The sequence below is a fragment of the Camellia sinensis genome, chromosome 3, assembly GCF_055761805.1.
Source record: "Camellia sinensis isolate YWXY chromosome 3, ASM5576180v1, whole genome shotgun sequence".
Lineage (NCBI taxonomy): Eukaryota > Viridiplantae > Streptophyta > Magnoliopsida > Ericales > Theaceae > Camellia > Camellia sinensis.
This window is the reverse complement of record NC_138963.1, coordinates 50,910,671-50,933,294: the sequence shown is the minus strand read 5'-3', so window position 1 is coordinate 50,933,294 and position 22,624 is coordinate 50,910,671. Positions and strand designations below refer to the sequence as shown.

General features: G+C 33.6%; 1 protein-coding gene and 3 long non-coding RNA genes across 7 annotated transcripts; 3 read left to right on the top strand and 1 right to left on the bottom strand.

Annotated features, from left to right (window-relative positions):
* Positions 1 to 8,277: 8,277 nt before the first annotated feature.
* On the top strand, positions 8,278 to 10,247 carry LOC114275026 (uncharacterized). Of its 2 annotated transcripts, none has more exons than XR_014363038.1 (3): positions 8,278 to 8,437; positions 8,536 to 8,747; positions 9,035 to 10,247. It is a non-coding gene; the product is annotated as an uncharacterized LOC114275026 (long non-coding RNA). The 2 variants fall into 2 exon arrangements; XR_014363039.1 differs by having other exon boundaries at positions 8,278 to 8,747; positions 9,035 to 9,078; positions 9,560 to 10,247.
* A 620-nt stretch (positions 10,248 to 10,867) lies between these two features.
* Positions 10,868 to 14,489, top strand: LOC145822524 (uncharacterized). Its single transcript, XR_014363868.1, has 4 exons — positions 10,868 to 10,923; positions 11,245 to 11,290; positions 13,132 to 13,210; positions 14,285 to 14,489. It is a non-coding gene; the product is annotated as an uncharacterized LOC145822524 (long non-coding RNA).
* A 1,274-nt stretch (positions 14,490 to 15,763) lies between these two features.
* Positions 15,764 to 21,953, bottom strand: LOC114265724 (uncharacterized). Of its 3 annotated transcripts, none has more exons than XM_028206539.2 (3): positions 21,768 to 21,953; positions 20,839 to 20,995; positions 15,764 to 17,994 (listed from the first exon to the last, which is right to left on the bottom strand). In XM_028206539.2, exons 2-3 carry the CDS (start codon positions 20,870 to 20,872, stop codon positions 15,851 to 15,853), a joined length of 2,178 nt encoding a protein of 725 aa, XP_028062340.2. In that variant the 5' UTR covers positions 20,873 to 20,995; positions 21,768 to 21,953; the 3' UTR covers positions 15,764 to 15,850. The 3 variants fall into 3 exon arrangements, with proteins under 3 accessions (XP_028062340.2, XP_082775856.1, XP_028062341.2); XM_082919730.1 differs by having other exon boundaries at positions 21,764 to 21,907; XM_028206540.2 differs by lacking the exon at positions 20,839 to 20,995 and having other exon boundaries at positions 21,768 to 21,923.
* On the top strand, positions 19,319 to 20,258 carry LOC145822523 (uncharacterized). The gene is made up of 2 exons (XR_014363867.1): positions 19,319 to 19,441; positions 19,472 to 20,258. It is a non-coding gene; the product is annotated as an uncharacterized LOC145822523 (long non-coding RNA).
* Positions 21,954 to 22,624: the final 671 nt, after the last annotated feature.

Here is a 22,624-nt window from a genome sequence, read left to right as displayed (position 1 = left end):
ATCATAAATCTACTGAACAATCAAGTTCTGCTAATGGAAGTCAAATGCATATTAAATATAAATTACCAAAGGTACATATCTATCAAAATAATGTTTGTTTTAAAACATCATTTGTTTTAGTTCGAAACTTAACATATAAAGTCATTTTAGGCACTCCATTTATCTTTTTATTATACCCATTCACTACTACTAATAATGGAATAACAACGCAAGCTTTTGGTGACACTGTAACTTTTAAATTTCTATCTCCTCCCTAGATCAAAGAATTAAATCAATTAAAAGAATGTTCCATTTCTCAATCTATTAACCAATTAACCAAACAACTTAAATTCCTCAAAGAAGAAGTCAAGTATAAACAAATTGAAACTCAATTAGCTAATCCAGTTCTCATATCAAAAATTGACAAATTTAAAACACAGCTAGAAACCACAGTTTGCTCTATTTTACCTAGTGCTTTCTGGCATAGAAAAAAAAATGTGGTCACTTTACCTTATATTAAAAAATTTAATGAACGACAAATCCCTACTAAATCTCGCCCAATTCAAATGAATAATCAATTAGTCGAAATGTGTAAAAAAAATTAATGATTTACTCTCCAATAATATCATTAGTAGAAGCAAATCCCTTTGGTCTTGCCCTGCTTTTTATGTTAATAAAAATGTTGAACTTGAACGTAGTGTTCCACGATTAGTCATTAATTATAAACCGTTAAACAAAGTTGTAGAATGGATACGCTATCCAATCCCTAATAAAAAAGATCTCATTAAAAGACTTAGCCAAGCTATCATCTTTAGTAAATTTGATCTTAAAAGTGAATTTTGGCAAATACAAATTCATCCTGATTATCGCTATAAAACTGCCTTTACTACACCTTTTGGCCATTATGAATGGAATGTCATTCCTTTTGGATTAAAAAATGCTCCTAGTGAATTTCAAAACATTATGAATAAAATTTTTAATCCCTTTAGTCATTTTTCTATTGTCTACATAGATGATATCCTCTTTTTTTCTAAGTCACTCGATGAACATTGGAAACATCTTAATTCCTTTTTCCATATTATCAAATATAATGGTCTAGTCATTTCTGCTCCTAAGATTAAGTTATTCCAAAATAAAATTAGATTCTTAGATTATGATATCCACCAAAGTACTATTCTTCCTATCGGTCGATCTATTAAGTTTGCTTCTAAGTTCCCTGATGAAATCTTAGATAAAACCTAGTTACAACGGTTTTTAGGTTCCTTAAATTACATTGCTGAATTTTACAAAGACCTTATGAAAACTTGTTAACCCCTTTTTGATAGGTTGAAAGATAATCCTGCTCTTTGGTCTTCTACTCATACTGCTATTGTTCAACAAGTCAAAAAATATGTCAACACCTTGCCTTGTCTTGGCATTCCTACTGAAAATTCATTCAAAATTATTCAAACTGATGCTTCTGATGTTGGTTATGGTGACATTCTCCTTCAGAAAATCACTCCCCAATCATCTGAACAAATTATTCGTTTTCATTCTGATGTTTCGAACAAAGCACAGAAAAATTATTGTACTATTAAAAAATAAAGTTTTTCTATTGTTTTATGTATTAATAAATTTCAAGATGACATTTTAAATCAAAAATTCCTATTACGTGTTGATTGTAAAAGTGCTAAATATGTTTTAGAAAAAGATGTTCAAAACATTGCTAGTAAACATATTTTTGCTCAATGGCAATCCATTTTAAGTATTTCTTATTTTGATATTGAATATATTCCTGGTAGTCAAAATTTTATCCCTGATTTCCTTGCACGAGAATTTTTACAGGGAGGATAATTCATCATGCCTACCCCTTATTTTTCTACAAACAGATTACAAGTCACAAGATACTGCAAAACTATTCGCTATTTTAAGTTTAAAATATCCTATTTAAAGTCACTACAAAATGACCCTTACCTTCATCAAGACCCTTACCTTTAGTTCAATCAGATTAGAAGTTATCACAATTTCATTGCTCATTACACTAATCTAGTTAACTTTCATATCGATAGATTAGATGTCCTCAGTGGATGCTAATCTACTTCTGTCATTTTTCTTGCAGATGTCAAGCCACAAACCTATTACAAAACCTCTTGCCATTGTGTCATCCAGTTAACCCATTGTTGCACCTCCAATTGATCTAGTAAACCGATACCAAATTCTTGGTAATATTCGTAAACCTAGTTACACTTTGGCTCTGGCTTCAGACCCTTTTGCCTGCCAGTCAATTACGCCAATGCCTCCTAATAAGTCTACCTTAAGAACAGATAATGTTCTTAAACAGTCATTCAATCATTTTTACAAAGAACTAGTCCACAAAAACATCCACAATGTCCTTGAATTAGTCAAATCATATTTCCCTAATGGATGGAATTTCATTCCTTCCCATCCCGATAAGTCAATAACCTTTTATAAGGATATTATTTTCCACCATAAGTCAATAGTCATTAAACCTATCTATGATCGAGTCCAGACCAGTAAAATCATTTATCATTCCTTTTACATTCATAATATTGTTTCCATGGAAGAATGGGGTCTCCCTTTTCTACTTCGAGATCTTCCCAACCATGATATACAATATAGTTACTATGATTACATTGATGCTTGGTTCAAAATCCTCCTACATCAAAATGAGTCATATAGTCATTCTTGGTTTTTCTCATTTGACCACAAATTCAAATCAGAATTCCCTTCTTGGTTCCTGAGATGGTGGTCACAGCATAGTGCCATCCTAGAAATCATCCTTTCTGAGTTAATAGAACAAGTCAATTATTTCTCTTCCATTTACAAGCTCAGCTAGCATAAATGTTAGTTTCCTTGGTTACTTTACTTTATGTCCAAATGTAAAGTCCCTTGGATTTTTAAATGGCAATACCGCCTATCCAATAACATAGTCAGTCGTCAACTTTTTGTTAAATGGTGGGATGTATTCAAAGCCCATCGAATTATTGAACAAGTCCAGCAAGAATTTCTAGTTAACATTCATGCCCCAACTCGTGCAATGGTCAAGTCTCAACAAAACCCAAATGCTTCAGTCACACAAGGAAGCCCACTTCCCCTTACTATAGTCAGACTTGGAAACCCATCAACCAGCATTGAACCTTCCAAATCCGAATCCCCCAAGGCCAAGCCCAAAGCAAAGCCCAAGTCAACCTCTAGTGATGAATTGATCCAAATGGCGAAATTATTGACGCCCAAGCAAAGTCACAAATTGAAGATAAAGCCTCGGATGATTCAGCCTCCTCTGCAGCCTCAACTAGTCATGATCCATATAGTCTACAATTCTAAGATGCTCAAGACCCCATATGCCTAAAAAAATCAATGGATTCTATATATATACATCAGCTTCAATCATTACTCTTACTTTGAGAAAAGCTGCTGATATATATATTGATTCTCCATCAGTCAACTGTGCAGTCACGTTTCCTCACTGCAAATAATTAAAATTTTAAAAAAAAAAAAGTTGTTGGTCACAGAAAGATACTCTTAGCACCCATGCTGTCACGCCCCACTTTTTATTACTCGAAGTATTACCAATTTCATGTACTTAATTCCATTTTAGAGATAACATGCGGAAATAAACTCGTATATGCAACTTGTAAAAGTGAATAACATTGCTCTCATTCGTATGCAAGTAAATACAACATGAGAACACTAAATAAATTGCCCTTGGGCTTACATCATTAAAAGTCAAGAAGAAGGGTATAACCCTTTTACATAAATGGCATTCCGCCAACACAAAAGAGGCCCCATGGCCAACAAATAAGAAGATCCAAAACCTTGTAGCGCATCCTGGCTATCACCTGAAAAAGATTCAACAACGTGGGATGAACATATAGTCCAGTAGAGATCTCAACATGATCCTCAACAATAACAACTTACAGATAGCTATGATCATGAATGTTCAATCTCATACTAGAATAGTAATGTGGCAGTTTATACAAAATATACATAAGTATGAACTTTTCTCGAAAACAGCGATTTCATTCAACGCTATAAGCGGTTCACCTTCTTTCCTTTTAATTACCCATTTTTCCAAACTTTCATGACTATAATAGTTTTTTTTTTTTTAAAAAAAATAATAATTTCACCAAGCCCATTACTCTTCCCTCATTTTCCGTACTTACAACAAAATGACCTTTTTTGAAAACATGTTCACAAATACCCCACTTTCCTTCACACTTTCCAAAATCTCAAAATGGCATTTTGGTTTGTTCCTAATACATTCATATCAATACATGCATCCCTTAAATAAAAGGGAAATAACAAATCATCAACATGTATATAATCCACAAATGAGGCAGCTCAGCCTTTCAAAACTGTAACCATCGCAACCCATAACATACTCAGATACACTGACGATAACAATTAAAACTCTACTCTACCGGCTATATGCACAGTAGCTAAGGATATGCCAAAGCGATAAGCGAGATAATAACTCATTTTAAACATTTCATATCTCATAATTGATACACATTTTAGTCCTGTATCAATCTCAGACAAAAACACTTCCATACTTCACAAATGATACACATTTTGGTGTTGTATCAATATCAAACAAAAACACTTCTGTACTTCACAAATGATACACATTGTAGTGCTGTATCAATGTCAAACAGTTTTCGGTTTAGAGGTCCATCCCCTATCTTCCCCTAAACCGTGGAGTATATCCCCTATCTCCTCCCACACAACACAATGTATATAAACAATTATCATATACAAATTCCTCAATACAACAAAGCATCAATAACAAGTGTAATACATACACATAAACTATTCAATAATGTTTAACGCACACAAGTGTAACGCATACATCACAATTCAACACACCAATGTCATCCTCCACCGATGACCAAGGACAAAACCTCTAGATGCATATATTCAGTACACCTAATAAAAGAGACTCAACTCTCAAGCAAACCTTAAACCCAACAACGACACTAGTACGATAGGTAAGGATAAAACCCCCAAATATGTGTATTCGACACTCATGATACAATAGTTTAATTCTCAAATTTATTTTCCGAGACTCACATAGAGTTAACATTTCATTTACCATTTTCAAGATCAGCTTCATAATTTTCTTAAGTCAACATGTTCCATCACTTATTCCAAAAACACTTTTCCCTTTTCACAAAACCAATTACATTCTCTTCATTTTACAAAATCAATTCCATGGATAATAAGCCATAACCCAACTTGATTCAATACGTTCATTTCAAAATAACCTCAATACCATAATTAATCCCTTAACTGTTAACACCTTCTACACAACTCATATTAACAATAGAAATTTACCAACATTGTTCAACCGTAAATCCTTTTTATTTTACCAAATTAAAATATAACTTAGGGCTTTCTCTTCTTTCAACAATAACATGCTAATTTTAATCTCTAATTAGTCCAAACCACAGTCAGTGATAACAAAACCATTCTCAAACAACCAACCCTAGGTTCCCCCTCATGATTTTCAAACAAATCCAACACGGATATGATTTTCATGCAATACAAAACTACCACATGTCTATCTATAGACGGAGTATTGAAAAGGAACAAAGAAATCCCTACCTCAAATGGAGAGACCAAATGGAGAAGATGAAGGCCAAAAACCAAAGTGCTCCAAATCGCCAAACTTTCAAATTAAAAATGAAGCCCTCAACCCACTCTACCTTTCTTACAAAGGACTTAGTATAGATTTACACTAGAGGGAGATGAAAACCTAGAGAGAAGGTGTGTAGGGAGAGAGAGAAGATGGTTCTAGGGTTTTGAAATCAAAAGGGAGATGAACAAGTGATATTGAAAGATTGTTATTAAAGCCCATTAATTGGAAAATGAAAGGACAAGTTAGAATTAAATGAACACTAACTAGCATTAAATGAAAACTAACTAGAATTAAATGAACACTAGTTAGAAATATGAATGGACAAGTTTGTCATAAAATCCCACTAATGGAATATGAATGGATCACTAATTCGAATTGAATGAACCATTATGAAAATTTAATAGACACTAGTTGGAATTAAATGGATATCAACCCTTGGTTTCCAAACACAACTAACCTATTTTAAACCTACCCAACACGACCAAAGACTTATATACAAAGAGTAAAGGATGGAAACAGGAAAAAGACAACAATACATCCACAGAACCGAGTCTGAAATACAATTAAACAATGAAGGGAAAACCGGGATCGCTATACATGTGCCTCTGATTTTCAAGCTTTTCGAGACACAAGTTTCACAGTATTTTCTAGCTTTTAAAGTCACGAGCCTCACAGTTCCCAATTCACAAACTCAACAGTTATCCAATTTGCCAATAAAAGAAGCTCCTCAGTCAAGACCAATCCAGAGTGGGCAAGAGTTCACCATTTTCTTTCGCAGTTCCTCTCAGTTTCTGTAAAATTTCTAGTTTGTTGTTTTAAAATTCAGCTATTAAGGATGCAAGTAGAAGCTGTATTTTCCAGTTACTTCCAGTAAACAATTCTGTCTTTTCCAATTATTCCAGTAAACGATTGTAAGTTAATTTAAACGATTGTAAGTTTATTTTATTTATGCTTATCTGTTCTTATTTAAAATATTCTATTTATTTTATTTAAGTTTATTTACTTTAGTTTATTTTATTTAAGATTATTTACTTTAGTTTATTTAATTTAGATTATTTAACTTGTTTATGTGCTGCTTCCGCCAGCCATATGATTTAGCTAGTCTAAATGCTATTTTTTTATTTTTTATTTTTTATTTTTTTGTTTCTATTAGATTAGATTTTTTTTTTCATTGTTGATTTTGACATGTTGCTTCTAATTCAACAATATATAAATTGAAATTAAAAAAATAAAAATTAAATAAATGGAATTGATAGATAAAAAAAAAAACCCAATAATTTAAGGATTAAAACGAAATTAAACCCAAAAAATGATAAATTACAATAATAGTCCCTAAAGTATAACACTTTTTTTTTGTTTAGATCTCTAAAGTTTAAATTTTGTCAATTAAGTCCTTAAAATATTAAATTCGAATCAATTTAATCCTGAAGAAAATATAAAAATAAAACAAAAGAGAATAGGTCCTAATCAGAATTGCTATAAGTAATATAAACGTAAGACAAATTGCACAAGTGAATAGATGGCGGAGTGGTTGGCAACGTTGTTTGATTTGGTGTTGGCACGGGTTCGGATCTTTAACATTCCAAGTTTGTATTCATTTTTTCAATGACCCATTACTAACCCGCGCCCAACCCGCGTGAACCCGTAAAATCAAACGGGTTACGTGTTATTACCCAATTATGACCTGTTTGATAAACAAGCGGGTTTAAACCCATAAATTGCTGGCGAGTATGGGCAGGTTCGTAGATCTGGGTCAGGATTGCCACCTCTACTTGGAACCCAACAACAATCACAACCTCCGTAGCCTTTATCCACCCACTTCTCAACCCTCAACTACAATGCCACCCGGTCTCTCAGTGGCGATGGTGGCCTCCGCTACTGTAAGAGCGTCAAGTCTAGATCAGACGCCGTCAAGTCCAAATCCGCCTCAACAAACAAAACTCTGGGAACTCGATCTTCGCTACGGCATGATCCAAACCGAACCCTATCTTGATCATCTTCTCCGGCAAATGCTCATCAAGCTTTTGCGCCATAGAGAATGGAGGTATGGCGGACATAACGGAAGATCATGGCATCACTCACTAGTATATATATATATATGGATAGTTTAGTCATTGTGCAGGAGTTTGTCTTTATGAACCAAATATTTTAGAGAGGTTAGACCTTTGAACAAAGAAAATCTCACTACAGGAAAAAGGAGTTTAGGCGACGTTTTTTTAGCGACGTTTTTTAAAACGTCACTTTTTTTAATATTTAACGACACTTTATAAAACGCAGCATATTTGTTTAACAAAACGATACCATTTTGAGGCGTTGAAAAACGCCTCCAAATGCGTTGTGATTCACGCGCATGGTCTCCCCCCTTTTCAAACCCTAATTTTGAATCTGAGACTCACCTAAGACTTGGATCTCGAGCGCGCTCTCTCTCTCTCTAAATCTCAGAGCGATTTCGAAGCTCCACCGCTTATTCATTCTCAGAGCGAGGTAGCAAGCACCAACGAAGGTGAGCTCCACTCTCTCTCTTTCTCTCTCTCTCTCTACCCTCTCTAAACCCTTATCAGAGCGATTCAGAGATTCATCTCAGAGATTTAGAGATTCAGAGCGATTTCATCTCAGTGATTTCATCGCAGAGCGTCAGAGATTCAGATCGGTCTCCACCATCTGCACCATTATCTGCACCATCGTCTACTAAGGTGAGCTCCACCCTCTCTCTCTCTCTGAAGCTCTTCCTTCCCGTCGACTCGGTGGAAACTTCTTCAAGCCACGCATTCCAATCCGAGTTCAAGGTCGAAGATGATGACACCAATTCGATGCCCTCTGGTACTATTCCCCAACCCTAGACTCTCGATATATATACATATACAAATAAATGTGTGTCTGTAACCCTAGAATGCTTTAATATTTGGGTGATTTTGTAGACATTGGCTTGATTCAACATGCTGCGTGGATTGGTTTGGCTACCATCACAAGCAAGATTCTAGTGATTTTTAACGATTAAAACCACCTCAACATTTTGATTGTTCTTGCTTAATTTTTGATGTAATTGTTATTGTTTTTCATCGCAGGGATTAATTAGGGAGATTATTGTGGCTTCAGTTTTCGGCATAGGTCCAGTGACAACTGCATTCAAGTAACCACGCTTTTCTTTAATCATATTTCATGTAAATACTTATCACGTGTTTATTTGTATAGAGGCTAAGATCTTCGGCTCCCAAATTTCTCTGTTTCCAGTGTTGTTTCTGTTGAGAATGAAACCAGATTTTATTCTAGTTACATTCATTATATGTGCAATGAATTTACTCTCTGAAAATAATCGAAGTTATTGTGAGAAAATTATCTTTCAAACATGTTGAGGAGTTATTCCCTTTTACAGAAAGAAATATTCTCATAATGGTTAATTCTGTGTAAAATTTTCAGGTATGCTTATCTGCTTCCTGGTTTTTCTGCATCACTGCTGGGTGGTTAGTTTTCTTTGTAATGTTTAATGAGTTGTTTTGATTTCGGATAGTGCTTACATTCTATATAATATTATGGACAGTATCTGTCGTCTGAAGTAGAACACAAAAAAGCATTATACTTGTCAATTGTTTTGTATGCCATATTTACTTCATTTTGACCTTAATTTTATAATTTTGACCTTAATAATGATTATACATTAAGATAGAACTGTCACAAAAAAATTAAAAAGTAAACCAGTAGTTTTTGATGGGTGCACTATAATGGGTGTGGAATTAGCAACTCCCTCCCACTCCATGGGACTTTACATGATCTACCCACAAGTCAAACAACAGTTACTTTCAAAGCGATTTAGCGCCATAATTGTAATTTCTTCAACCACCCATTTTCCATATCATCCTCCTCCTCACGAATAAAACACTCAAATTACAAATAAATAAATAAAATTAATAAAAAGGCACCAACTGTAATTTTTGTTTTTGACAGAAGTCACACGTCTCTGATCTGAGAGAGCCTGAACAGGGCACCACCACCCAATTGATTAGATTAGTGTTTCTCATTTTCTCTGTACAAACCACATACACCTACCAGGTATGCAAGTTAATTAGCTTCAATTTAAAAATCAATCAATACCTTTATTCAAATTCATTTGTGATTTGTTGGTGTTCCATCTTTCTGCATAATCATTGGGATCCTGTCAGGGATATATGTTAATATATGTCATTGGAATGAACCAAGAATGGACTTTACTTTCTTGGTTGATGTATTGATCTGCTCAAATACCAACACGTCATGTAATCTTCCTAATAGAACTGTACTGTACCTTACCTTGTAAAATAAACCAATTTCTCACTGGTTTAGAAAACAAAAAACCAAAGCAAAGAAAGAAGAAAGAAAACAAATAATCAATGTTCAACCAATACCATGAATCCATGATGATGAATAAGTAAGATTGTTTCACGATGAACCAGGACAGGTAGTCCAACAATTAAGAAGGTGAATTTTAGAATGAGCTAACCTTTAAAAACACAATCAATACTTATAATTTGTAAGTAATTGTAAGTATTCAGAGTTTATATAATTGATGTGTAGCACAAAAATTTGTGAACTTGGGGGCTTGACACGAGTTTATAATTGATGGGTTATTGTGTGTGTGTGTATATATATATATGTGTGTGTGTGTGTGTGTAAGCAGGGAAGATTGAATAAGAAATAAGGGGAAAATGTCTGCAACTGTGAAGGGCATGGTGATGAGGTTGACAAGTCATGTAGCTGCTAAAAGAGTGGTACTGTTGAAGCACAAGTATGTAGATCACACTCAGATTGATTTTCTTAGAGGGAATAATTACCGTAAAGCGTCGGTTCATTTGAACCGGTCGTGCAGTCGAGTTCAGCTCGCTCGCTGTCAGGAAGTATTGCAATTCAGTGCAAATGGATTCACCAACCTCAAGCCCGAGAAAGGAAAGCGACAGCTTGGAAGCTGGTCCAGATCACAAGCCATCCTAACCCCGGTTTTAGACCCGACTCCAACCATGAAGAAGGTATGCATTCTAACTATTTGAAATATTATTAGTAATGCCTTTTTATTTTTTTATACAACCAAGTGTCCGGATTTACTTGCGTGTAGCTTGACTAGATATCATGTTGAGCTTTAGCATCAAATTAGGCTAATATCATTTTTTGGGGGCTTTGAGTGCTTGAGAAATTTTATTTATTTAAGTTCACTATGGCTGGGATTTGGAGATATTTGTTAATATGATGATTTAACGTGTCCACTTCTACTACGGGTATTTGCAGGTAACTGGATCCAAGTTATGGCGGCAGGTGGGAGAGTCATTCCACCCCCCAAAGTAAGGATGTTATGATGGTTCATTTATAACTACACACATGAATACATATTTATACCTGTCCAACATGTACAAACTTCTTATTTTGCCCCCCCTTTTCTCCTGTTCTTTCTTTGTTGCTACCTCTGCAATTTTTTGTTTTGAAGGTCCACTAAATACTAAATAGACATGTAATCAATTTTTAGAACAATCTATAAAGCTATGATTACCAACGATCTTTTGGATGTTGAAATAATTTTGTGGTGATTAATGTCATTTTTTTTTCCTTCTAACTATTCTCTGTTTTAAGTTGATTTCCTTTGATCCCCTTATTCTCTCTCTCAGGACCTGCACAACAGTCTCTTGGACATTTCGCATTTTCTATGAGAAGGTAATGCTTATATTATTAAACGATTTCCCCCTTCTAGAATATCAGTATTTTTATACGATTTAAAATGTTAGGCACCAAATAGGCAGAATAAGTGTTGTTTAGAATCGGTAAAGGCCTTACTCTATTCCTTCCAAATGTCAAGAGCAGCGGTCTTAGAGGTGTTATCTTATCTTTAAAACGTCCTTAAATGCTTTTATAAAGTGTTTTAACAATAGTTCTAAAAAAAGGGAATCAAATCAGAGGTCCTAAACCTTATTCAATAGTCTAAATCTGTGTGGCGTCAAATAGAAAAGGACGGTTTGTCAACCTATAAGATAAGGTGCGTTAGGACATGATGTGTTTTCAGCTACTAGGCATTCCATGCATGGTTTCCTAGCCAACCCTGATGGTAGGACAAAGTTTAATGAGGACAATGGAAAAACTGTTTTTAGATATATATATTTTAAATCCTTCTTATTTTTCTTTTGAGAAATAAATATGTTGCTTCTTCTATCTTTTGTTTGAAATTATATATATATATATATTGTTTCATTGTTGTTTGTGCCTCTGATTTCTTCTGGTGAAGAATTTAGATGGCATAGGGAGGAATAGATTTGCATTGGAGTTTCTCTATTATCCATTTTCATTCTTTTTCTTGCCAATTGAAAAATAGTTGATTGAGATTAAGATGTTTGAATTAATGTAGACACAAAAATGTATGTGCATGTCTTCCCAATGATGGGGGGTAGATGCCCCAAATAACTCGCCAGATATTTGGAAACCACTTTAAATGAAACAATCATATTTTGTTTTCATAAGGTTTACGATGAACTTAGGATTGGTTTGGGAAGTGGCTTTTTGGTTTAAATGTGAGGTGAAAAAAATTGAAATGTTTGGGAATAGTTTCTTGGCTTCTTATGAAAAAAAGGTGCAAAAAGTAGAGAGAATGAGAAAGAATTTGAGACTTTTTTTTATACGTTAAAAACTTTTTGGCTTTTTGACTTTTTAGTGGCTTTTTGGCTGAAATCTTAGCATCCCAAATGGACCTTTAGTACTATTTTCCTTTAGAATTGAAATCAGTTTATTTTAACAAATGTGTAAAGTGGGGTTATTTTGAGATTTCTATTATCTTTTTTAATCACTATGGTATCATGGCATGCACATGAAGAATTTGTGTTTGGATATACACGTTGTATATGTATGTGAACAAGTAAGATGTGGGGCACCACATAGCCTGTATGATTCGTTTGTCATTCTGTTCAACAAATCAGACAGGCATTTTTTGGCTGCTGTTTTTCAAATTATCAGTGTGGCAAGGACACTGAGCATGGGCATGCCGTGAATGTAAATTCTTTTTGACATTTGCTTGATAGGCAAAATAATATAGTCATACATATATATATATATATATATATATTACTTTGAGAAGGTAATTGCAATCTTAGTTGTTATTACTTTGATTCTTTAACATGACAAAAGTAGGAAAGGTCCTAGGAGGATTATAATCAAATCAGATATTCCTATGCCTCACTGGTTTAAGTGGAAGCCAAACCCACAAATAGAATAAAATAAATAAAAAGATTCTCTTAACCTTCTTGTTCTCTATAATGCCAGCCTTGTAATCCGGGGAAACTAACAGATTCTCTTCTCCATATGTTATTGATTAATTTATTTTGAAAAGTGACTCGACAATTTTCATGTTGCTGCATAACTGCTTTGTGTTTGTTTTCTTCTTTCTCATTGTCAGTAGTGTAGGCGAGCCTATAAATCCTAGTGCATGGAGGTTACAAGCTCTACTTTTGTTGCTGGATTACATTTTTGAACACAAGAAGTATGACACGTTTTCTTTTTCATCTTAACAGGTGGTTTTTCAATATAGTTGGAGATTCAAGATGCCCCATATCTGACACTTGGTGGCAAACAGAGACAGGTGGCTTTATGGTAGGTTTTTCCCTCCCTTCTTCTCGGTATATCTGCTGGCTCTTGAAACAATTTCTTTTCTACATATTACTATGTTCTAGAGTCGATAAAATATATATGGGAAACTACTGAACTCAATCACTTGCTGCAAGGAAATTATAATCTGGGAATTGACTCAATGATCAGATCATAGATTTTAAGTTCAAAACCCTTGCTCAGTCCCAATTTGACCGGAATAGATCTACTAATTCTTTGGTTCCAAGTAGTAGGACGTATCTTGAACTAAAAATACACCCTAAAAGCTAAAAAAAAAGGTTTTTATTTCTCATCTGGGGTAACAACTATTGTAATTGCAACACAATTCCCCCTGTTGCTTCCAGATTACTCCTTTACCTGGATATGTAATATGGTTTTCTTTTTCACATTTATTATTCATGGCTTGACTTTTCATGTTGTAAATTGCTAGTGTTGATGAATTCAAGTTTCTTTTTTTCTTGGAATAGTAGCCATCAAGCTAAGGTATTTGATTCAAAAGCAGGGGCAGAACTTCTTGACATAATTCTCAAGAAGGTATTAGTTCATATTATGTTTTAGGGCCTTGTTAATATGTGTCTTCAGTGCACATATGTTTGTATGATTTTGATTGTACAAGCATAGTATGTATCCTCAGCAGTTGATTCATCTCAGTTGTGAACTACCACACTTTATGAGTTCAAGGAGAGCATACAGCCCATAAAAATAGTTACTTATAATTAGAGTTCTTATTTTGTTGTGAAATGTTCATTCTAATCAAAAAAATATTTTTTCTTTTTCTTTTCCTTTTACGTTATTTTGTATAATTTTTACTTGTAGCCTCTTGCCTGGATTCGAGTTCATGAATACTCTCTCGTGTGAAATTGATCATACGTTGAAGAAATTGTGATAAAATCTTTTCCTTTTTCTTTATATGTATTTATTTAGTGCTTCTTGGTATGTGATAAAATCTTCTTGTTAGTGCTTCTTCAAGTTTTAAGTACTGTTTATAAGTATTGGGTACAAATTCTTCAATTTGTGTTTATTTTGGTAAATCTGATTGCAGTTTATGTTCTGATGCAGGCATGTAGACCAGTGAAGATTACAACTTTAATGCTAAGACATGATTTTTAGATATATGTTAGTTTGTGGTTAATGTTAAGGCATGATTTTTAGATATATGTTAGTTTGTGGTTAATGTTAAAACATGATTTCTGGATTTTGGATATGTTAATTTTGTGGATAATGGTGATTGGATATTAATTGAATGAGAAAGTGAATTAATGCTTCATTACAACTATTTGAATGTGAGCTATTATTTTATATTAGTGCTATTACAGGTATTTTTTAAGTTCAATCAAATAAAATTAGCACAATTTCAAAAAAAAAAAAAAGGAGATATGACGGCGTTTCTACAAATGCCTCTTAAACCATACTTACTAACGGATCTATATTTAAAAAAAGATATGAAGGCGTTTTTCTAAAACGTCGCTAAATATGGTCAGTGACGTCAGCGTGTGTTTGGTAGGACATTTGGCAAACGCCGCCTATACTAATATCACGACGTTTTTAAAACGCCATAAAGCTATAGCGACGGCCACGTCCTCGGCGTTTGGTGCTTAGCGTCGCAAAAAGAATTGGCTGCGTTTTTGCCACTTATAGCGGCGTTTTTTAAACGCCACTAAAAGTCTATTTTCCAGCAGTGTCTAAAATTGAATTTATGAACTTACTGTCTTTTTCAAAATTACAATTTAATAAATTTAGAAATCCACATTCGATAAATAACTACCAAATCAGTTTTCAAATTCAATTCATCACCCTCATAATCAAATCACCCAAAGATTAGATATTAAATGTAAAATGATCACATTTGCACCCTCCATTTACATATGTATATAAATGTATATGGTGGAAGAGGAAGAGCAAGAAAAAAAGTGATGAATAATTTACTAGTCCAAATATTTCATATCAAAAAATATATATTTATATATATTTAAAAAATAAACTGGGTAGATCAAATTTATTTTAAGTTTGACACATATCACATTAAATTTAAATTTACACTAAATACTTTATTTTTGTGTACTTTTCAAGATAATTTTTAGTTAAAAAAAAAGAAAGGAAAAGAGAAATGGTGAATGGTATGAATCTCTCAAGGATAGAAAGTCGGGAAAACAATCCCCCATTAGTATAGAGTGACAAATTTAAAAACTCAACCTTTGTCAGAATTTTGTGTGTGTGTCTGTGTGTGAGTACAATTCTTCCAAGAGCGGACAATATGAAGAAACGTTATGGAACAATCAAATTTCAATTGCTTCAATTTTAAAATGTCAAAATGAATCCCAAGAAGAAAAAGCTCAATTTTCCTGCATCAAACTGTATTTTGCTTTGCTTATGTATTTATTTGCTCATTTTTCTTTTGATTTGGATAAGTTCTACTTGTAAGCATGGACTCTTTTGTAAGTACCGTTTTGGCTCATCTTTAATGGATTTCTCTTCCGATCAAAAAAAAAAAAAAAACTGTATCATGGCTCTGGGGCTCCCAATGAGTACATACATAAATAACGAAATACTCTAGGCAATCCGTCAGTTTATTTTTATCAATAAGATGTTTGCAATATTATGCGTACATTTAAGACTCATTATTTTTTACATAAGAATGGCATCAGCTATTGTGCCACCACGTCGTACCTGGAAGAGATCATTCAAGCCAAAATGTGCCATGAGAAGCCAAACATGAGTGAGAAACTCGCCTCCACGTCTTAACTGCTGAGCATGATATCTTCCTCTGCATTGGCTAGCCGCATGACCTAGCATTTCAATCCAAATGTCAACAATGAAGCGCCATCTAGTGCCTGTATCGTCAATAGCTTTAAGTTGTGATGCAAGCTTACACCCATGCAATATCAATAAATTGCTTCTGCCCCCAAGTTTGGTGTCTTTATAATTGCTAATAAACAGCTTCTCATGGTTGCTACCTTTCGAAATCAACAGCTCAGATATTTTTGTGTTTTTGTTGGCTTTCAACTGTTCTTCAATGATGTCCCCGAGCTCATAATAAATGTCCTGGAACTTGATGTGCCCCATCCCAAGTGGCAACATATAAGGATGCTCGACTAAGAGGTATAGCATATATTGTGACAGCCAGTTGCCTTTTTCAAGTTCTTTGTCCAGATCATCATAGCCTCCAAAATCTTGGTCGTACTGGTACAAGATTTCTGTAGCAAGGTGCCAAACAAGAATGCTCTGGTCAAACTCCAAATCGACAATACTCCATTTCAGATCAGGACACTGTCCGTCGTCAAGAGACTGTTTGCCTTCAAGTGTTCGGCATCCCCTACGGCCGTACAAAGCTTTAAGATCTGTGTCATAGCTATGCTTTCCCAACCAATTTTTAACACTTACGTTCATCGATGTGAAGACTCTCTCTCTTAAGATTTCGCCCACTGATATGGGGCTAGTCTTGCATAGTTGAATCTCTAGAGCTTTATCAACGCGTAACATTTTCAGGATTTTACGGCAGGGCAGAGGTTTTTCTTTTAATCTCATGGAAAAGTTTAGCAAGCTATACTGTTTCATCGAATATGACCACCTGCGTTTTGTTTTGATTGATGACTCGCAAGATGGTAAAATACACTTGATGGCTCGTGAGATGATGGTTTTCTCATGCTTAATTAACCAATGAGTTGTTTGGTCAGAGACAAGTAGTTGCTTGAATGCCCATAACTCTACAAGAAGGGCGACCGACAACAATATCAGAGTTATGGTAAAGTCAATTTTGGAGTGGCGGCGGTGGTGCTGTTCATGAAATTTCTCTCTGACCAGTTTGATCTCACTCAAAGATACCATCATCAATACAAGAAAGGTTAGAATGATTCCAACAATTCTTAGGGAGATCCCCAAATTAGAGTAGATAACCTGGGCCTTTGTGAACCGCAAATCGTATATAATCCCGAGTTCAATCTCAATTATCTTGAATGCCTTGTCGGTTGATATCTTGTCAAAGATTGACCGACTTGTATGCCCATCTCGGATGCCAATTATGAGATCTGCGAAGAGACGCTTGACCATGTCAAGGAATCCGAAGGCCGTAAGGAGTTCATTTTCAACATTAGGATTAGACTGATCAACCTCAAGCACCTGATGTGTTGTGACATGGTACCCCTCTAGCTCTTTAAGTTTGCATTCCTTCATTATTTTGGATTCATTGGTAGTGATATCCTGAATGGAGTCTCTAAAATTGTTATCGGTTGACAAGTAGAGGACACAAACTCTTTCACAGTACTTGAATAGCCCCACAACAAACATGAGAATGAAGAGTAGGGACAGAAGAGAGCCTGTCCAGGCCATAAGAAAGATGTACACTGTGGTCACGGATTGAATAACTACTTGAAACGAGTGCCTTCTCCACAGTTCATTGTCTTCCAAGGAGTAAGCAGTAATGGCATCTGTACCACCCAAGTGAACTAGCATTAGGGGCGCCCAGAATGCTGTTAGCTCCGCGTTTGGATCAATAAAACCATCCACGTTGAATTTTCCAAGATCTTTGGACAGTATGCCAGCTGCCATTGTTGCTACAGAGTCGGCGAGTAAGTAAGCCGACCAAACAATAACTCTGACCTGAATTCCTGCTGAATACTTTCGACGATTGCCCAGAATGACGAGAAGGACTTGGGTAGTGAGGCTGATTAAAACCATTCCTCGCACCTCCCATTCGTTCCAAAATTTCTTCCATCTTGGAGGAAACAACTGCATCATCACTCTCTGTCTTATTATAATTGCACTGCCAAATACTGATCCAAAAAACCAAAAAAAAAAAAAAAAAAAAAGCCTTTTGTTAAATGCAGAAAGAATTATTAGAAAGAATATGCATTTTCAACAAAACACCACCCCATCATCAACACGACACTTAATTGATAAACGGCAAATTGTACCAATCATCACTCTAATTTGCATCTTATGTTAATTTGGTCCATTTAACTCTAATTGTATCGATTAATTTTTCACATTTGTGTCAATTTAGACAAATTCATTACAATCATTAAGAAATTGAACATTAATCAAGGCCGAAATGATCAATTCAAAAGGGAATGTCTTATTTCAAATTGTATAGTAACCTTCAATCATTTATGGAGAGTGAATCCACTATTTCGCTCATTGATTTTAATTCAAAATTAAAAAAACAAAGACATTATTAATTGAACTAAATTGATACGATGCGAAAAAATTTAAGGGTAAAATTGATGCAAGTAAAACTACAAGAATCAAATTGATAGAAGAAGTAATCTACAAAGACTACTAGTACAATATGCCTTTGTATAAATGTCAATACCACGTCATTCTAGTTTCACTTTCTGTATGCTCGATTCAATCAAAGTTTCGATTTTTGTGATGCAGATAAACCGATGTTGTTAGGGTTTTGATTGGTAATCCACCGATCAGTTTTGTTAGGGTTTTGATTGGCTATCTCAATCGACCTACTCTGGAAATCACTACTCTCTCTACATCACATCCAAGTTGCTGTTAGTGGTTGCAATCCCTCATTATTTCCCTTCTAGAGAACTAAGAAGGCCTAGGGTTAGGGTTCTAACAATGGTGGTAAAGGTTTCCACCATTCTTCCTATCTCTCTGAGTTTTTTATTTTCTTAGTTGCATTTCAGCTTTTATATGAATTGCTTTTCAGCTTTGCCCTTAAATCTTACTTCGTGAATATTTTACCTTTTAATTTTCCCTAATACCTCAGTTGTATGTTATTTTAACTTTTAAAAATATTGGAATGTGCATACTCTTGTATGATAGTCTTGCATAGAAACATTTACATAAGAAAACATACATATATATGCTACATACTTACAATAGATGAGTTATCAAATCATACTTCAAATCAGGGCCGGCTTTGGACACAAGTAGGAGAAGCCGTCGCTTTGGCTCCCAAAAAATTGACTAAAAAAAAACCCCATAATTTTGTGAATTATTATATTAGCCTAAAAAAAATCTCATTAGAATTTAAAGGGCCTCAACAAAAGTTAGTTATGATTTAAAACTAATAGATAGTTGATATGATAAATTATTTAAAGCTAATAGTTATTTTCTATCAGAAGAAACCAAAGAACTTATTGATGTGGTGAATTGCTTAAAATTATTGAATGGTTATTTTCTAAATGTATGGATTGTATATAGAATATGACTTTTTGTTCAATATTTCACAGATTAGAAAATGTATAGGTAGAAGGTTATGAGGTGTTGTGTAAGGCTTTGGAAGGTTATGAGGTGTTGTGTAAGGCTTTGGGAGTTTCCTGGTTCGGATTGAGTTGGAATCTCTCCAACTCGTTTTGGGGGCTTGGGAATGCACATGATTGGTCTGACTTTGGGTGTCAACATAGTTGGGATACTTAGTTTTAACAATGATGCAACTTTTCCCTAAGACATGTTGTAATCCTACTTTACTTTAATAAAATTTTATTTGTTTGCTGCTCAATATATATATATATATATAAAGAATACGATTGATTATTTTTGTTATTGTAAACTTTAATGTATATTTTTAATTAATATATATTGAAAGTAATTTTTTTACAAAATATCAAAAAATAAAAAATTAGACACATAATTGTTTTTTAAAAAATATGTATGAAAAATTCTGTATTGAAAATTTGTTTCAAATCCCAAAAAGTCAGGGCCGGCCTGCTTTGAATATAATGTCATCCCCACGAAGTTTGTAATGAATAATGTATGAAATTAGCAATGAAACTGATATACTCACTGAACCCAGTTATTTTTATATTTATGTCATAATTGACAAATTTATTTTGAATGCTAAAGTGATTCGAGTGTATTAGTTTTATTGGGAATTGTGTAATTTGAATTTTGATTTTTCAAGTCAAATAAATTGTTCATATTTTTTTATTAGATTTTTTTTATATATATTTTTTTATTGGTGCAAAGGAATTCTCACAGAAAGTTGCGGTAAGATGGTTTATAGCATAATTTAAATAAGAATTAAGGTTGAGACCTCTAATTAGATGTTACTAGTGATGTGAAAGTGGGTCTCACCCATTACCATGGTGTATGCTGTGTGTTGTTTTGTTTTTTATATTTTTTTTTCATTTCTACCTCACTAGTGGTAGATTTAGAACTCAATATATAGAATTCTAAATTATTAGTGTTTAAATAAAAAAGGCATTTCTCAAAAAAATAAATAAAAAATAATGATGGCATTGTAAGTCAATGTCCCATCATTCATTAGTGCAGCGTGTGGCAAAGCGTTGGAATGACGTTTTTAACACGTCACTAACTTATAGCGACGATCTTGTCATCCGCGTGTGGCGAAACATTGCCGAAAAAACTAGCACAACGTTTTGCTAACCTATAGCGACGGTTTGTTATCAGCGCTTTCTATAAACGCCACTAAAATATTTTATCGACGCTCTGGTAGTTTTAGCAATGTTTCTAAAATGCTGGTAAAAATCAATTTTATCAGCAGTAAATTTAACTATATTTTATTCATATTTCAACTAATTTTATCTTTTTTTTCTTTCAAAATTCATGAACCAAATATAACCTAATATAATTCACTTTATATCATTGAATAATAATAATAATAATAATAATAATAATTACTTAAATGACGGAAGTACCTGCATGCATCATCATAATTGGCAGTTTTTGCATCCAGAAGAGCTGAAATGCAACCTTTTTTTTTTTCACCGAATGGACACTTCTGATTTATCTAGAGTTTCTTTTACGATCACGTGCATGCGTGTATCATCTTCTGACTTTGATCAAGGCTCAAGTCTCCCAGTCCCAAGAAAAATTACAAAATACATATATTAATTTCCCTTCTTTTCTATTATTGTAGAACACACAAGCAGAATACAAAATGTAGACACAGAATTCACTTGGACCTATTAACAAATTTTGTACAGTGATTCTACAAATACAGAAAATAAAACCAGAAATTTACACAGAATTTCAAATCAAAGGCCATTGATGTAAAATTCTAATCTTGCCCCTTTATTTTTGGGACAGGGACAATAGACTTTTCCAATATCACAAACCCTAAGGCATTAACTCAAGTTCGACTCTTGTCCATCCCCCCCGTCTTCCCGGATCAAGTGATTAGGATGTCCCTTAATTTTTGAATTTTACACTCATGGACTGGACCTAAAGGACATTGCCTAAGACATGGTTCTGATAAAATATATATATAAAATCATGGGGGTCTATATGAATTCCGTGTCCATTTCTGTCCCCTTCATCATTTTTCTTTTGAAGTAGATCTAAGCAAGAAACATCGAACTATTGGAGAAGCAGAACTCTAAATCTACATCTATAACAGTGCTCTTGGGTGTCATCTATTGCAAATTAAAAGTTGATAATCTAAAAACTCCAAATTATCTATCTATCATTCAGCTTTTAGAAATAAGTTTTTCCAGCTTATTTAAATTCTTTCGGCCTAATAAATTAGCAGAAAGTACACCAAACAAACTAACACAGATTTCAAAAAAAAAAAACTATAAACAATTTAAATAAACTACACCAAATAATCCCAATATATAAAACTTACATCAAGTTTCCGGCTTGGGTTGGAGAAGTTTGCATGAAATACTCTGATAAGTTGAAGTAGATGAGGACATCGAGGTATGTGTTCATGTCTCATCCTTGTGCTTGTGTTTAAAAAGAGAGAGAAATAGTCTGTCATATAATAGTTATTTTCTACCATACAAATAGAGGGATGAGAAAAGAAAATGTTACTGTACTATGTTTGGCTCTATTTGGAATAATTATTATGACAATGCTACAACCTTAAAAATATTACTTAGAAAAATACATTTATATACATTACAATCATTTTAAACATGACTCATATCTCATTAATTTTAAATTCCCATCATATAATTTATTTTAGAATAAAATTCAAAATAAATTTTTATGGTTAATAGCATATATCTAATTACTATGGTGGCGTTTCACAAATTTTTTTTAAGAGTAATAATTACAAATATTTTGAGATAAGGGTAAACTACTAATAGGTCTTAATAGTTTGACTTAATTCCTATCAAGTCCTATCGAAAATAAGTCTTGATAAAATTATCGTTAAAAATAATTTTTTTGTGACAATTTTTTATATATGTTGCTAAAAATTGATAATTAGTGACTTTTTTTGTCATGATTTTTATAAATTGTTGTTAAAATTTACAACTAATGACTTTTTTTATGACAAAAAATATTATATCAACCCTAACAATAGCTAAAAAGTACCCCATATGATAATAGGAGAAGTATTATATCAATTAGATTACTACTCCAACAATAACTAGAAAGTCAACAATCACCGCAAGCTATATACAACCCCATAATAGGAAAAAAATATAAAGACCACAAATATCTAACTTCTCTCTATAAGAATTCTCTCTATAAGAA

What these genes read in the sequence shown, in the direction of transcription:
- LOC114265724 (XM_028206539.2), bottom strand. Translation starts at nt 20,872, where the DNA reads ATGCAAAAACTGCCAATTATGATGATGCATGCAG. An exon ending in AATTATGATGATGCATGCAG is followed by an intron (nt 17,995 to 20,838) that starts GTACTTCCGTCA and finishes TTTTTGGATCAG; the next exon opens with TATTTGGCAGTGCAATTATA.